Raw genomic sequence first — 15,357 nt, forward strand, 5'->3', positions numbered from 1 at the left:
TGTTTTTTTTACACATTTTAGGGTGTTTCATGAGATTTAAGACCTACTCTGTGATTAAAGTAACCTCCCTGACCCCTTAACCATTTCCTCTGTCTCCTTACTTAATTAAAGTACGCTGGGGATTTATACCCGAAGTGGCAAACATCACTTACGCCAACCTGTAATCGAATACTTGTACTGAAATTATGAGATTTGTGTTGCAAATGTCACGTTTTGTTGGAAAATCTGGCAACCTCCGATTGGATCGTAAAATACAACTACCGGAAGTACGTTTTCATGTGAATTTCACAATAATATAATTTACTTCCTAACCTAATAGATACTCCTGGCGTACGCAGGGGCTAGAGTGTATACTTATGCTGTTAATTACTTTGATTGTAAAAAACGGTTTTAATTTCACCGTCTTCAATCGACTACAACTGTCTTAGGAAACTTTCAAGTTATATTCCCGACACTGCCTTTACTTTGATACGTCTAAAATTAACTTCCGGGTGAAGAGGACAGGCAGGAGGTACGGCCAAAGATCCTTGATTTTAACAAACAACCCTCTTTATTGAGCTGTTTATTGTAAGTTGTCGTATGTACATAAGAGCTGAGAGGCGAGGAATGATTTTACATTTTTAACGAGGAATAAGGTGATTAATAATTGACTTTAAAACCTGTAATTTCCTGTAGTGGATTCCAGCCTTATTAGCTTAGCCTCTAGCATGTTGGCTAACCGGTTAGCATGTGGGGTGATGTGGATGATGATCATATCTTATTACAGACTGACCTACTGAACAGCGGTTATTTCAGTTTACTTACAGATAACAATATTACAGTGGAGCAATCGGTAATCTTTTTTTATTCTCTTGTATGATTAACATTTTTCCAATCACACTGTCATTGAAATGTGAGTTAGCCCCGGCATTTTAGCGTTTCTTGCTCTGACAGTTTATCGTCAATATTTTACTCAAGAACCTCTGATAAGGACTTTGGAAATAGTTTAATTTTGATTTTGTTGTCATATTTTTCTCAGTCGGAAGTGAAACAAGAAGCTTTCTGAATGACAAACACCAGATTGTTATCACTGTGTTAACTCCTTTTCGTCTTAGGACAGGATAATCATTTATTGACATGGCAGCCAATGGAGCCAGCTGTGAACAGCCTCAGAAACGTTCAGGAGCTAAAGACAAGCAGAATGGCAAGTCTACAGGTTAGTTTGTGTTGATCTTTTGAGCTCTAAATTCACAGTAAAGAAGTCAACACTCATGTCCAAAATTTCCTGAGAATGTTTGAGTTGTGCAACCACTGATGGCACACTGTGATAACTTCCACCTCATGGTTTGGTCATGTCATATAAATGCTCAGGCTGATTCATCTTAGGGTAGCTTTCATTTGTAATAGCTGAAGTATGCCATACAGCAGAACATGAGCACACATGTCATAGATATAGCATTATCAGAACAAGAGGACACAATAGTTAATGTAGACACAAATATAACTTTATCTCAGAATAACTACAATTCTCTGTGTTCTCCAGACTCGTCAATAAGAGAGAGGCGGCAGAAAGATAAGGAGGAGCGCCTTTCTCTAGTCTTATGGAAGAGACCTGTCACTACATTACATTATTTCCTTCTGGAGACCTTCATTAAGCTAAAGGAATGGACGCTTAAGTAAGAGTTCTAATAGGTTTACTATTTGTTGTGTTTACATTTTTTGTTTGTTCTGTTTTTTGCAAAGCCGATAAATAAACCCTTAAATACATATATAAGGCATGACAAAGAATATGTATGTTTTTCCTTTATTACATATCTGTTCCCTTGCCCTCCTGTTTAGGCTTTGGCAACGACGAGGTGCAGTGTTCTTAGTTTTGGTTCTATGTTCTCTCTTTTCCTTCGCCTACTCCACTGAGGGGGCACACCAACAAGTAAGACAGGATTTTTTTTTTTTTTTTCTTTGTGTTGTTAATGATTATCTGAATTGTTCCATCACAGGACTGTTTAAAGGTTAAAGATAAGTCAGTCTTCTGTCCGAAAGGGTTTTTCAGGAGGGCGTTGATGAAAATGTGATAACATCTACATTCTAAAGTAACCCTTATCATGCAAGAAATTGGCAATATTCTCTCGACAAGTTCTATGGTGCAGTGGCCTTAGAGAAAAGACTACCATATTTCAAAATTTTCTCTCCTCGTGTTTATGAATTTTGTTAAAAATAGTAGAAATGGTTTTAAAAAATAAGAGCACTGAATATCTTTAAAAAATACATTAAAATTTTTCCTATTAAACACAGAATTATTCTCTAAATTTTCCTTGAAAATCAATTGTGATTTTAATAACCATGTTCTGTGTCCTTTTTCTTAAAATGTTTAATTTACTTCTTCATTGTAGTATGTCAGATACCTGGAGAAGAAATTTCTATGGTGTGCCTACTGGGTAGGCCTTGGGATATTGTCCTCCGTTGGCCTCGGGACTGGTTTGCACACCTTCCTTCTGTATCTGGTAGGAGAACCTTTCTTTATTTTTTCTACACACTATCCATTTCCCGGCGTATTTTAGTACAGAGAAATTAAACACACTATCAGAAAGTAATATTTTAACAGCAACTCCTCATCATAGGTAAGAAATGTACCAGGCCTGCATTGTTTGGATAAAACTGTCTTTTCAGTAGGGCACATAGAAAGATGCGCAAGCACAAGACCACCAGTAATGGCTGGGATGTGATGTACAATTATGAAATAAGCAACAGCACAAAGACGCTTGGAAGATTTTTAAAAGACAAAGGTGACAAAACAAAAGTTGTGATGGGACATTGCATAATTTTTCAGTAAGCCCATATCTCAACGGTGAAAAAGCCAAAGAAAGATAATTGCTGTAAAGACACACACACACACTGCACATGCTGACATATGCTGAGTAAAGCAAGCATGTTTATCTGTTATTTAGACACTGTTTGTCTTGATGTTGATGTTGTTTTACATCCAGTCCTCTACTGACTTTTCTTAGAAATTATGTAAAATCCTCTCTTTAGTGTTTTGCATTTAGCAAACACCTTATATGTCTGTTCCTGTAGTTGCCAGTGGGTGGTGTCACGGTCATATTTTATTGTTCTGTGGGAGAACTACATTAACCTCACTTTGTTACCCAGCTGTGCAAAGTCATCTGAGCCTATGACTGAGTCACCCAATGTGTGTCATTTGTCTTGGCTGTGGCTTAAAAATGAGCATTTAACAAAATGAGAGAGAGAATGAAAGTCTGAGCCATCGTCTGTTTTAGGCTGATGATGTGGCCTCTGTTTTGAGTGCAGATGTGCTCCAGCTGAGTTTGCTTTTTCCATTATAATGAAGTAATGGGAAAAGATGAAACCATTGCCTTATGTCGTTTGAAAGATGATGTGTGTTACTTATACTGATGCTCCATGAAGGAGTTTTAATAGACTGTCAGCCTTCCACTTAATAGTAGCCACATGCCTATTTTGTGTTTTCTTAGTGAGCATGTTTGTGTGTCTCACCTTGGGTTGATGACCACATTCCCCCTCTCCTCTGTGGGAGGGAGGTTTCTTTTCAAGAGCAGGCATCGTCATGTGGAACCACGGGGAACAACCTATGTTTGGTTGCTTGTTAATTTTTGTAACTTGCCAATTTTTTATGTTCAACAAAGTTCAGGATAGGACAATGGACACGTTTCAGAAGCCTTTTTCAGCATCACTGACAACCAATGAAAACCAGTTATGTATCAACAATAAAAGGGACATCAGTCATGCTTTATTTTGCTGGTTTCATATGCCTATCTAATTGCTATTTTTGTTGTCTTCTAAGTGATGTAAAAAACAATTAATAAGATTAATTGATGGGATAATCAGATCAATCATACTCTCTTTACACTGGCCTATTAATTGTATAGTAGCTGTATTTGCAGCTCTATAAAAACCAATAACACAATTATATTGTTTACTGTCAAATTTCTCTGGTAGCACAGTTACATCTATGCATTGGGATTGTATAGTGTAAACCTCCCTGCTTTTAAAATATTGTCTTAACAGATATAAATTCTAACAGATTGTTACAGCTCCGCTGTCAAACAGACAGTTACAGGAAACCTTTCCTGCCACATGTTATTCATTGTACAATAAGTCACCTCTGTCTGATGCTTAAACTTTGGTCATAAACACAAGGTCACTCTGCCCTTTACATTTCATTTTGCACTTTCTTTTTCAATTTTATTATGTATATTGTGTTTGCTCTTGTGTTCTACTGTCCCAATTGTGTGTCATGCTGCTGCTGCTGCTGCTGCTGCACTGTAATTCCCAGTTTGGGATGAATAAAGTACATCTTTCTATACATCTAACCATCAATCAATGCAGTTAATACTTTGTCATAGCTCATAATCCAGCACCCTTTCTAAAAATATTGGAAAAGTGGAGAAAAAACTTCTCAGGATTTGGCTCTTTGCCTTCAGTACTAATATGTTTGTGGGTTTGTCCTTTATCCACACCCTGTTGCCCATCATGTTTTATGAAAATTTGTAGAGTAGTTTTAGCATAATTCTGTTGGCAGACAAAAGGCAGAAAACGACTCAGCAAAAAGACAAGCTATTACAAGACTTCTTTGGAAGTAATTAACTTGTGACAAAAGATAATATTATCTTAACATTTTGTATTTATCAAAAAAAATTCTCTTCACTTACCATTTAGATTTAACGTTTTGAAAAGCACATGTAGGACACATGAGATATGATACTGAACTGTTACTTGTACCTCTACATCCATAAACATTCAACATTGAACAAAAACAAGTCATACCAACCCGCAGAAGACAAACTGCAACATGTTTAATATATATACAGAAGCCAATGGTGTGCACTAAATGCTGTCAGCTTCATTGGTGATGAGGATGTGATGAGAGGTGGACAACCCTCAGTCAAACCTGTTAAAAACATTTTTTGTCAGTGGAACGTCCTCTCTTTTTCCAAGCCAAGTCTCTCGCCTTCGGACAGTCGGGCATTCTTCATCCTATTTCTCTTATAGGAGTCTCCAGTTTTTTTTTGGTTCCCATTTTAACCCCTCCCAACCTCATGATGTCAAGGCATGTTTCTCACTCAGAACACACTTCAGGTTGCTGTTAATCCTGTGTAAGGCGTGGGTGGCAGAAAGGCAGCAAAGCATCCTCAAACTCCTTTTAACCGGCTTGAAATTTTCCCAGAGAAGTCATATCCTTCTTTATATGATCCACATGGAGCGTCATTTTCACAGAGCAACACCGCTATCACTAATGCCTACACAGTGTTGATGTCAGCAATGGACAGGAAACTCCCAGTGTTCAGTTTAATGAAAAACTGCATTCCCCACCAGCAAAGCTAACACTGTGGATTTACCTCAATCCTGAAGAATTAATGCATAACTCTGCAAAGAATGAGATCATTGTGCTCATGGGAAAGGGGATTCACTCACCAGTATGATCACATCATTAATCATCATTTTCTGGCGGTCAGTGCTCAGTTTCTAAGTGCTGGATTGGTCTAATGTGAATAAACTAGGTTAGACATGCACATACATCACTTAAAGTTTCCTTCAGTCGCCCCCCTTTAGGAGCTAAAGATGGTGTGTCAGTCCTTCACTATGTCAGTCTGTTGTCTAGTCTTACAGCATTTCACTTATCTGGAATAATACTGCCCAGGTCACTATTAATGTTTTAATCCAACTACAAAATGTTACCTCAAAAAATAGATTATTTAAAAAGTACAAACAATTGCTGCTGTTCTTCACAAAACACATTTACCACCACAATTATAAAACATTAATAAATAAATAAACATATTTTTGCTTTAAAGTCCGGGTTGGGTAAGGTTTGCTATGAAATTCATTGAGCTAATTTTTTCTGCCATTTCATTTTCTTAGTATTTCCTTAGCTACTGTTTGTGCCCTATGCTATTATTTCCTATAACCTTTAATGCTCTCAAGACTTTCTTCCTTTTTGCTGCCTTATTTTTTAATCATCATAGTCTGAAAATGATGGGTCCATGATGACAAACTCTCCAGAGAGGTCACTAAGAAAAGATGCTTTCAGTGAACAAAAAGGTTCAGTGCGTGGTCGGGTTATTCATTGTATCAGAATTTGGATTTGCAACTTGGTTTCTTCTCGTTAGCACTGATTTGTCATGTAAAAGAGTGTTAAAAGATGAGCTGTCTGGTTTTGAAAAGACACTGTGTGGTGTAAACTGAAGAAGCCTCCAGTCAGAGTGGGCTGGGCACTTACAGTCAACACAGACTAATTGTGTGCTGTCCATCTGCTGTCAGTGCCTGTATCACTTTAAGCGGGCATAATAGAGTTGTTGTGTTGTAGCTACAGGTGGGCTTACTGTTATGGAGACCAGGTGGCTGAAGTTAACCAGAAGTCTTAAAACTGATAAATGATGACCTGCCTACCTGTCAGAGACTGTGTGACTCAGCTTCTGTTTGTGTATCCCGGTCTGGGTCACATGTTTCTTCACATCCTGCACCGAAATGTTCAATTTAGTTGAATTATCTGTAAATCTGGCTGCATACATATTGACAGTGTTGACTCTCACCCGTTTTCCTACGTAGACAATTACAAGGTGGCAACCTCCACTTTTGTTTAGGGAAAACACCATTTTCTAACAACCTTTTACATTCTGCAAGTTTCAGTGAATCATTTGTAAATGCAGTTGCACTGTTGCTCTGATGTAGTGGTGCTGTAAGTTATGACCTTGTAGAAATAGACTCTTGAAGGGTGCCAAAGAGTTTACCAAGCTGATCTGTTTATGTATTCAAGATGTCCAAATGTTTGTCTGTATAAACCAAAGGCATGGAGATAAACATATAATCAGTAAATCTGCAATCACACTAGCTTTGACATATTTTCAGATTTTGCTCACTTACATGTGATGCAATAGTAAAACTAATTGCCATATTGTTAATGTGATAGTTGTCTTTTTCAAGCATAATCATAAATTTTATTACTTACAAAAAGACACTACTGCTAATAGGTTTGAGGCAGCTGAAGGGAGGGTACACATGATCAGGATGCTACTGTATCACCTCCACTTCGTTTTGATTCAGGAAACCCCCTGAAAACTGTTATCACATTACATTATAGTATTAAAATAAAAAGATTATATTACCATTTTAGTAATGAGGATGTGGATTGTTTATCCCATTCTCAGTTTCCTGGAGTTTCATGCGACATTTCCATGCATGATGGCCTGTGTGCAATTTTTTGATGACACATGGATGAAAGTATTGCAGTCATTAATATTTAATACACTAAAATAGCCATGCTCTGCTGGTCTCCCTGATTCTTAGGGGCCTCACATAGCGTCAGTAACCCTGGCGGCATACGAGTGTGGCTCCACAGACTTCCCAGAGCCACCATACCCAGACCAGATTGTGTGTCCCCAAGGTGGAGGGGCAGACGGAAGCATCTCCCTCTTCTCCATCATGTCAAAGGTTCGCCTGGAGGCTTGTATGTGGGTGAGTATTAGAGGAAAGAAGGGGAAAATTAAAAAAACTGAAACAGAATTAAACAAAATGTAGTAAGATTTTTGCTATTGCCTGTGCATATAATATTGAATTAAGACAATGTTTACACAGCATATTATAAATTGTGTTAAGGGTGCGGGCACTGCCATCGGAGAACTGCCTCCATATTTCATGGCCCGAGCAGCACGCCAGTCCGGCGCTGACCCAGATGACGAAGACTATGAAGAGTTTGAGGAGATGCTGGAGCAAGCAGAGGGTGCTCAGGTTAGAAATTCAAGATCTCTGTTATTAAGGCTGCTGCCTTGGTCAATTCCAGTTTTAATTTTTTTGAGATGTCGCATATTTTATCTTTTAGAGTAGTAAGCCCAACCAGACATGTTTTTGATAATGATTTCATTCTTGGAAAGGGCAAGAGGTGAGAAAAGTACTGAACAGTCACAAAGCATAGTAGACTAAAATTATACGTAATGAACGCGATTGAACTTATTTCCATCCTCACTGATAATAACTCACTGACACAATAGCTAATCTACCTATCGTATCATCTGCTGGTTTTCATATTTGAATAGCTGTTTACATTTTTTCTCACTCTGCCCAGCATATTATTATCTCATCTGATTTGGATTCACCTTCATAATGCCCAAATGACCACGGAGCCATTATTTAGTGATTGGTCTCCTTGTGTCATGTGACTTCAGTGAAGCCACTCCCCCTTGCACTTCCAGTAAATCTGTCTGTTGGTGGGTGAGTCACCCTGAGCACAGCTCCCTTTAATCATCCCTCGGGCCTCGCTCTCTCTGCCTCCCTCCCTCCGTCTTTTCTTTTCTATTCACCGGTCTCTAATTTGAATGACAGACAGTCCTGTCAGGAACAGAGTTCACATGACTGGAGACCAGATGCTGAGTCAGCAGAATAGAAATCAGACAAACTTGTGTGCATTGTTTCCATCACCTATTCTCACTTCACTGATTTTCAGCTGAATGGGCCAAGGAGGCCGACCTCAGATCACATGTCTTTGATCATGAGAGGGTATGCAGGATGTATACTCACGTGCATTTGTTATATGTTTAGAAAGCAAAGATCTCACGTGAGAAGTGAGAATCATTTAATTTAATGTGGACACAAGAAAGAGTTGATTCATAGCATTGTCACTTTAGGGTATGGATCGATATTTATTCTGTATATTGAAGAATTTGCATCACTTAAAGGGTAGATATTTATTATTATTTAATAAAAAAATGAATATGAACTTTGGCATAAGCACTATTGTAAAATGATATAAAATCTCACTGGGGCAGGTCACATAGAAACATAAAAAAGAAATAATATTTGCACTATCTAACCTTAACTGCATCTTTTCTGTAACTCCTTAGCCATATTGGTAAAATGCCAATGTTTTTTTTTTTCACTTAATCTCCCTCCTGCATCGTCTGTAATCTTCACCATGAAACCACAGACATTCGTCTCCTCAGAGACAGTGATAGGATCAAAAGATCCTCAGCACTTTACAACTAAACTGCCAAAATCTTACATTGCACTGAAATAGCCGCTATTGTACCACAGTGCTTTAACCAAGAGTCTATGTTCCTTGTAATAACATTTCAGACACCACTGTTTGGTTTTGAGACGCACATCTGTGAAACATACCACAAGGTTATTTTAAGAAAAAAAAAAGACATGGATGACTGTGTGTTCAGGAACACCCATGTATAGTATGTATAAGATTTATGATGCGGGGGGGACACTAATGGTTTTTGAAAGTCATAGTTGTGAAAGTCCCACAAACATTTTTTTAGGAAAGTAATTCCTAAACATGAAATCTGTATCTATGAATCTGTTTGCAGGACTTCGTCACTAGAGCAAAATTGGGAGTCCAGCATATGGTACAGAAAGTGGGATTCTTTGGGATCCTGGCTTGTGCCTCAGTAAGTGGACTTTATTTTTAAAATTTTTACATTATTAAATAAAGACTTAAATGTATAGCTTTTTTTTTAAACTTCTCTTATTTTTATGTATGTCAGTGATTGAATGAGTTATTGATTGGAAATTGTTCAGGCATCAGTAAGATTCTCTAATGTCTGTATTTTAGATCCCTAATCCCCTTTTTGACCTGGCTGGAATAACCTGTGGACACTTCCTGGTTCCTTTCTGGACCTTCTTTGGGGCGACCCTGATTGGGAAAGCCATCATTAAGATGCATATACAGGTCAGTTGCACAACTAATCAAACTAACAGTTGACCTCAGATGACACCACTGAAATACCACAAAGTTTTTCCATATTTGACATAAACTATGCAGGCACATACTGTGTTGTTGCTGTGTTAAGGCTTTTGAATCTGACTCATCTTTGTTTCATGTTGTTTCAGTTCTGTCTCTGCTTTTGTAACTTTTCCTTTGTCCACAATGTAACGTCAAAAAATCCATTCTTGAAAAAAGGATGCAATGCTGACTGATTCATTTTAAACAATCCACTCCACTTTAGAACATGTGGGAGTGCTCAGATGAAACCCAGTACTTAGATGATGAGTTGGTGACTTTGAGAAACTCCTAATTGTGCAGTTTTGGTTACTTCTTTGTGACAGACCTCTGTTCCACTGGGGAATACTTGTTCTGGTTTGATCTGTGGGATATAATCAGACATCAGGCTCCAGATGAAAGCAGAGGAGAAGGCTTTTAAGAAAATATATTTTTAAATGCATCACATCAAAAAAACATGTTAAGTATTGAGTATATTGTTGAGTCTGCCACTCCAGTGACTAATATGGGACTAGACTAAGATCGGACATTTGTGAGTGAGTCGCTCAGTGTTTAACACACTAAACCGATCCATGTCTTGGTGGTACCAGCCAGTGATCTCACCATGAGAACTCTCAGACAAAGGGGCCGACAGGGCAGCAGGGGTTATGGAGGATGTAGAGTGGACATGAGAAGGTTGACATGAGAGAAGGAAATTAAGCAGACAGTAATAGCCTGCAGGGGAGCGACTCTTTGTCCTTTTTTTCCTTTTTGCTACCTTGAAACCCCCTTGGACATTCAGACATCCTGTCTGAATTTGTCCGGGGGGCCATGTGTCATGCTGTTCAAAGCCGATCGGTTTCAGGACCGGAGAAGAATATTGTGGGTTTGCCCCCCGCTATGGAGTTTGGCAAACCACAGAAAAAACCCTCACTACCCAAAATTTAGCTTGATGCCGGGTTTTAGTTTTTAGGTTTTTTTTTTAATTAGTGTGTTTCTGGAAAGTGGCAAATGTGGCCTTAATTTCCTACAGCTGTGGACCAAAAAGCTCATTTGAATTTGAGAATTATTTTAGATAACTGTCAGTTTCACTTCCTTTTAGTAAATCTTTAGTTTTGTCTTCATATCACTTAAAACACATGTAGATGTGCCATATACAGTACACATTCTTTGTTTGTCCCCATTTCATATTTATGTTCATACTTTGCATTATGTTATTATGTTTATATTTCTATGGGGCATATATCTGTGTATTTTAATGGACAAAAAGAAAAAAGAACTGAAACTGAAATATTTAAATGTTCATTCAACTTGGTTGATTTGTGTTTGTATGGAGATTGTATGTTATGATGTTGATTCTATGATTGTTAGTGTACAGTGTTGGAAATAATTATTGATCCACTGTGACAAGCAGTAAGAAGTCAACATCTGTGTGACTTGTAAAATAATCTAGCTTTTATTTTGTGCAAATGTGTAAAAATCTGGCCAAATATTCGTGAAGTGTTTACCCAAAAATATAATGATGAAATAAATAATAATAATGAAAACAAAAAAAAAATCAGGTTCATCAATAAAAAGAAGTGTAAAATTTAAAAAATCTGAAGTTGAAAAACATCTAGAAACAATTAACATTCCAAAAACAGATTACGTAAAAGTCATTTTTCAGAGCTGTTATACTGAATTTCTAGAGTCACAGGTGGTCTACTAATATTTCCATAGCTGTTTATCCTGACTCTGGTAGTGATTCGTGGGTACAACATAAACATTCTAATTTTGCAGAAATAAACATGCTCTAACCTTGTTACTCTTCCTTTTGTCCTCCAACAGAAACTCTTTGTAATCATTACCTTCAGCAAGCACATAGTGGAGCAAATGGTGTCACTCATCGGGTAAGTACTTGTCTGTGTTTGTGTATGAGAAAGAAAGAGACTGAATTAATCACATATAGGGTGAAGTCATTGTCTTTCCATTGGTTTTGTGGCTAGAAATGCATTTGTGAACCTTTTCACATTCATTTTGACCGCTGATTGTGGATCGTGACTGAATAAGTGCTTTCACTGTCATACATGTATCAAGCATTTTTCCATACAGAGGTATCTCACACACACACACACACACACACACACACACACACACAGTTAATCTTTGCAACACTGGTGGTCAGGCATGTGAGGTCCTATCCGAACATGTTGATCTGACTCACTAGGTTAAGTTTAAACAATGAAGCAGGAAACTCCATCAATGTTTCTTTGATTGTTTGATTAATGCAAGGTTTAGTTTAGTCTTAACAGGGGAGTAGGAGCTGCACAGTTTCAGTTGAGCTGACGGGTTTTTAACTCTTCATACCACCTATATGCAGCAGATGTTTCCAGTTCTTTTGACCATATTTAGATCTCACATCATGGTCATCTTGAGTGTCTTGTTTTCCTTCATTAAAATAAAATTCAAGGTTCTTTCCCATGAAATCTGAACAGCCCTTGATGACTCGCTGTGATGGCTGCAAATGTTGCATCAATAGAGATACAGGATGTTTTCTGGGTAATTTCTTTGTGAGGATATCCATGCATCTGCTTCCATGTAAAGTAGGGACCGATAACAGGAATGAGTCAGTCAAAACGAGTTAGGTTGTATGTGATATGAGCTATTACCCCGCTCCCTTTTTATGTTTGTTTAGTAAATTGTCTCTATTTACTGCTTAGTCAAGTCTGTGTTTATGTTGTGACATTAACTCATGCAGTGGGAAAGTTCTTGAGTGAGAGATGTGTGTTTTATGGTTTAAAGATAATTTTCATATCTCTCAATCTGACCAAATGATAAGGATGCAGTACCAATGCCTGTGTATGACATGAATTAATAAAACTCTGTGATTGGCCCCCAAGTGAGCTCATCCACCTTTCCTAATAAGGACATGCACACGCCCTGATTAGATGTCTTTCCACCCAGAAGGCAGCAATGGTGGTAAAGGTGATGACATCATGTCGACTCATTTCCTGGTTGAAGAGGCTGACACAGGCGCCTATAGAGAGCTAAGGGGTATAAAGGGAGGGTTGAGGAGTTTCAGCTTCATTCCTCTCTGCGGGCTGCTCCTGCTTATACTATCAAGCAGAGGAGCTCTGAGATAAGGCCCACATGTAGGATGAGGCCTGTGGATACTTTTGAATGGTGGATAAGTGCAGACCTGTGATAGCACTGAGGGAAAGAAACAGACTGCATACACTGCTCTCTTCTTTACAAGACTTTGGATCCTTGAGGGGTGAGTATTTATTGTCCTCTGTTTTTTCTTTGCCTCTCTGTGTGGATGGCAGGTCTGTGCCCAGAATTGGACCATCACTCCAGAAGCCTTTCAGTCAGTACCTGGAAGCACAGAGGAACAAGCTGCACCATGCTGGAGGAAGTGCACCAGCGGTAAGGACTATACACTCTTGTACCTTGTTTATGTCCTCAGGATATATTAGCATCAGCAGCAGGTTGGATGTTTTTTTTTTTTTTTTTTTTTTACCATAATCCAACATTTTTATTTATTGGTTAATTTGACATGGTCAGCATACTTTAATTAATCAGCATTGCTTTAAATGTACCAGAATTATCTTAAGGATTATTTATCATCTGTTGTTCCTAATACTAAATTTCTGAGGCTGAAAGCAAATTGGTTTTAAGTGGTGAAATATACCATCAACTCCTGTTCTTAAATACAAATGTGTGGTACTTGTCCTTTGCTTGAGTATTTCCATTTAGAATAGCTTTGCACTTATACTCCTTATCTTTGAGGCAGTCATTTTAGTTTTTCACTACTCTACATTTGTCTTGAGAGCTTAACTTACTTTTCAGAGGGCATATTTCATATCCTTGCTGTTCAGTGAAAGCAATGCATCTCTAAATGTTCACCCTAAACTGAAAGACGAAGCCTTTCTTTGTAAACAAACAATTCTCCTTCTATTTAAGCTAAATAAACCCTTCAAAACTCTTCTTTAGTTAGCAGGAAAATGTTTTATTTCAAAGCTGAAAACAGGCCTGTTTTTCTGAGTTTATTAAAGGTGAACTGTACAGATGCATGGTTCTCCCAGGATAGTGATACAACAAACATATGATGATCTTATAGAATATGACGTATTGCTGTAGATTAAACTACCCAGCAGTGTATAAAAAAAAGTAGATAAAATGAGCCCAACCTTCATCATGTATAACAGTGAAACACTGACAAGACCATACAATTTCACAATCACCATTTTTTTTTTTTTTTTTAATACTTAAAGCACATTTTGCTGGTAATACATACTTTTAGCTAAGTAAACAGAACTTTTACTTGCCAGAATAGCACTTTTAGTTAAGTATCCTAATAACTCTTATACAATTTGACTACAACAAAGAACAATTTAAGATGCTAGACAGTGCTAGTGGCAGCAGCAACAGGTTTTCTTAAATTGCATCTGTTTTATATATTAAACTTAATTTATGAGCTAACATGCTAGTACTAATATAGCTGCAATTAGTTCATATCAACTTAATTCTATTTTAGATTAGACTCCTGTATAATGATATTTGACTTTTTGGAGATCATTTCCTCTCGGCCACATTCTGATATTCTTAATACATCTTTTCCAGGATGAGAACTGGCTGTCATGGGTGTTTGAGAAGGTGGTGCTGGTCATGGTCTGCTACTTTGTCATTTCCATCGTCAACTCCATGGCTCAGAGCTACGCCAAGCGGCTGCAGCAACAGAGGCACTCGGAGGAGAAAACCAAGTGATGAGGAGACAGATGCGGTGCAGACATCCAACTGACTGTGTTTCTGCTGCTGCTGAGAGCCCTCCACTCAGCTCCAGCCACCCACAACGTAACAACAAACCTCACCCTCATCCATTCTCAGAGGCTGAATGCTCAAAAAACCAGGCACTGTTGTTGGTGTGTGTGCGTTTTTGAGGATGTGTGTGCTGTTTATTGTCTGTCCCTCTTCAGGTTTTGTAGTTCTTCCTCTCATCTCACTCTAGGTGTGTAGTGCGATTGGTTCTACTGCTGATCTTAACATGTTACTTTAACGTTAAATAATCCCATTCATTGACCTCAGACGTAAAGCAGCGGTTTGGTGGTGACTGCTGTGTATGGGCAGTGCCCATCAGATGCTATGCCTTATGCAAGACGGGAAGCTCTGACTTCCGTTGATTATAGCTCTTGACTTACAGACTTGATTTTTATTTAATTTTGTAACATGGATGTATGGATGGTTCTTGATTTGTTTGTACAGTGTGCTGCCAGGACAACTGCTATGGATGGTCTTTCTTTTCAGGGTTTACGTTTCCTCGTGTTTTTTTCTTTTGTCCTGTTAAACAGCAAGACCAATATGTCTTTGTTTATGAATTTGTCAATTCAAAATGGGTGAAAAAAAAGCAATATCGACTTAACAGTGTGGTATTGATGGTTTGCACATTGTGTAAATATCTTAATATCTTTTTGACAGTATGCGCAGATGTATTTCTATTCAACTAGTCTATATGGACATAAGTCAACTTGAACCAAAACAAAAAAGAAAATGTGATATCATTTGTAAAGTGACATTGTACTCTCAGCTAATTAGTCCCATTTCTATTCTGTACATTTAGGTCGAACCTTGGATCAGATCATATATAAAATGTAAATCATGGCACTTCT

General features: G+C 37.9%; 1 protein-coding gene across 7 annotated transcripts; it reads left to right on the top strand.

The window, feature by feature from the left end:
* Positions 1-436: 436 nt before the first annotated feature.
* On the top strand, positions 437-15,356 carry vmp1 (vacuole membrane protein 1). Of its 7 annotated transcripts, none has more exons than XM_030151640.1 (12): positions 437-511; positions 1,095-1,195; positions 1,523-1,655; positions 1,819-1,909; positions 2,370-2,480; positions 7,300-7,467; positions 7,609-7,740; positions 9,321-9,401; positions 9,566-9,682; positions 11,540-11,601; positions 13,018-13,117; positions 14,315-15,356. In XM_030151640.1, exons 2-12 carry the CDS (start codon positions 1,117-1,119, stop codon positions 14,456-14,458), a joined length of 1,218 nt encoding a protein of 405 aa, XP_030007500.1. In that variant the 5' UTR covers positions 437-511; positions 1,095-1,116; the 3' UTR covers positions 14,459-15,356. The 7 variants fall into 7 exon arrangements, with proteins under 7 accessions (XP_030007500.1, XP_030007501.1, XP_030007505.1 ...); XM_030151641.1 differs by having other exon boundaries at positions 486-599; XM_030151645.1 differs by having other exon boundaries at positions 492-511; positions 1,100-1,195.
* The last annotated feature ends 1 nt before the right edge of the window (position 15,357 follows it).

The sequence above is a fragment of the Sphaeramia orbicularis genome, chromosome 13 (assembly GCF_902148855.1).
Source record: "Sphaeramia orbicularis chromosome 13, fSphaOr1.1, whole genome shotgun sequence".
Taxonomy (NCBI): Eukaryota; Metazoa; Chordata; class Actinopteri; order Kurtiformes; family Apogonidae; genus Sphaeramia; species Sphaeramia orbicularis.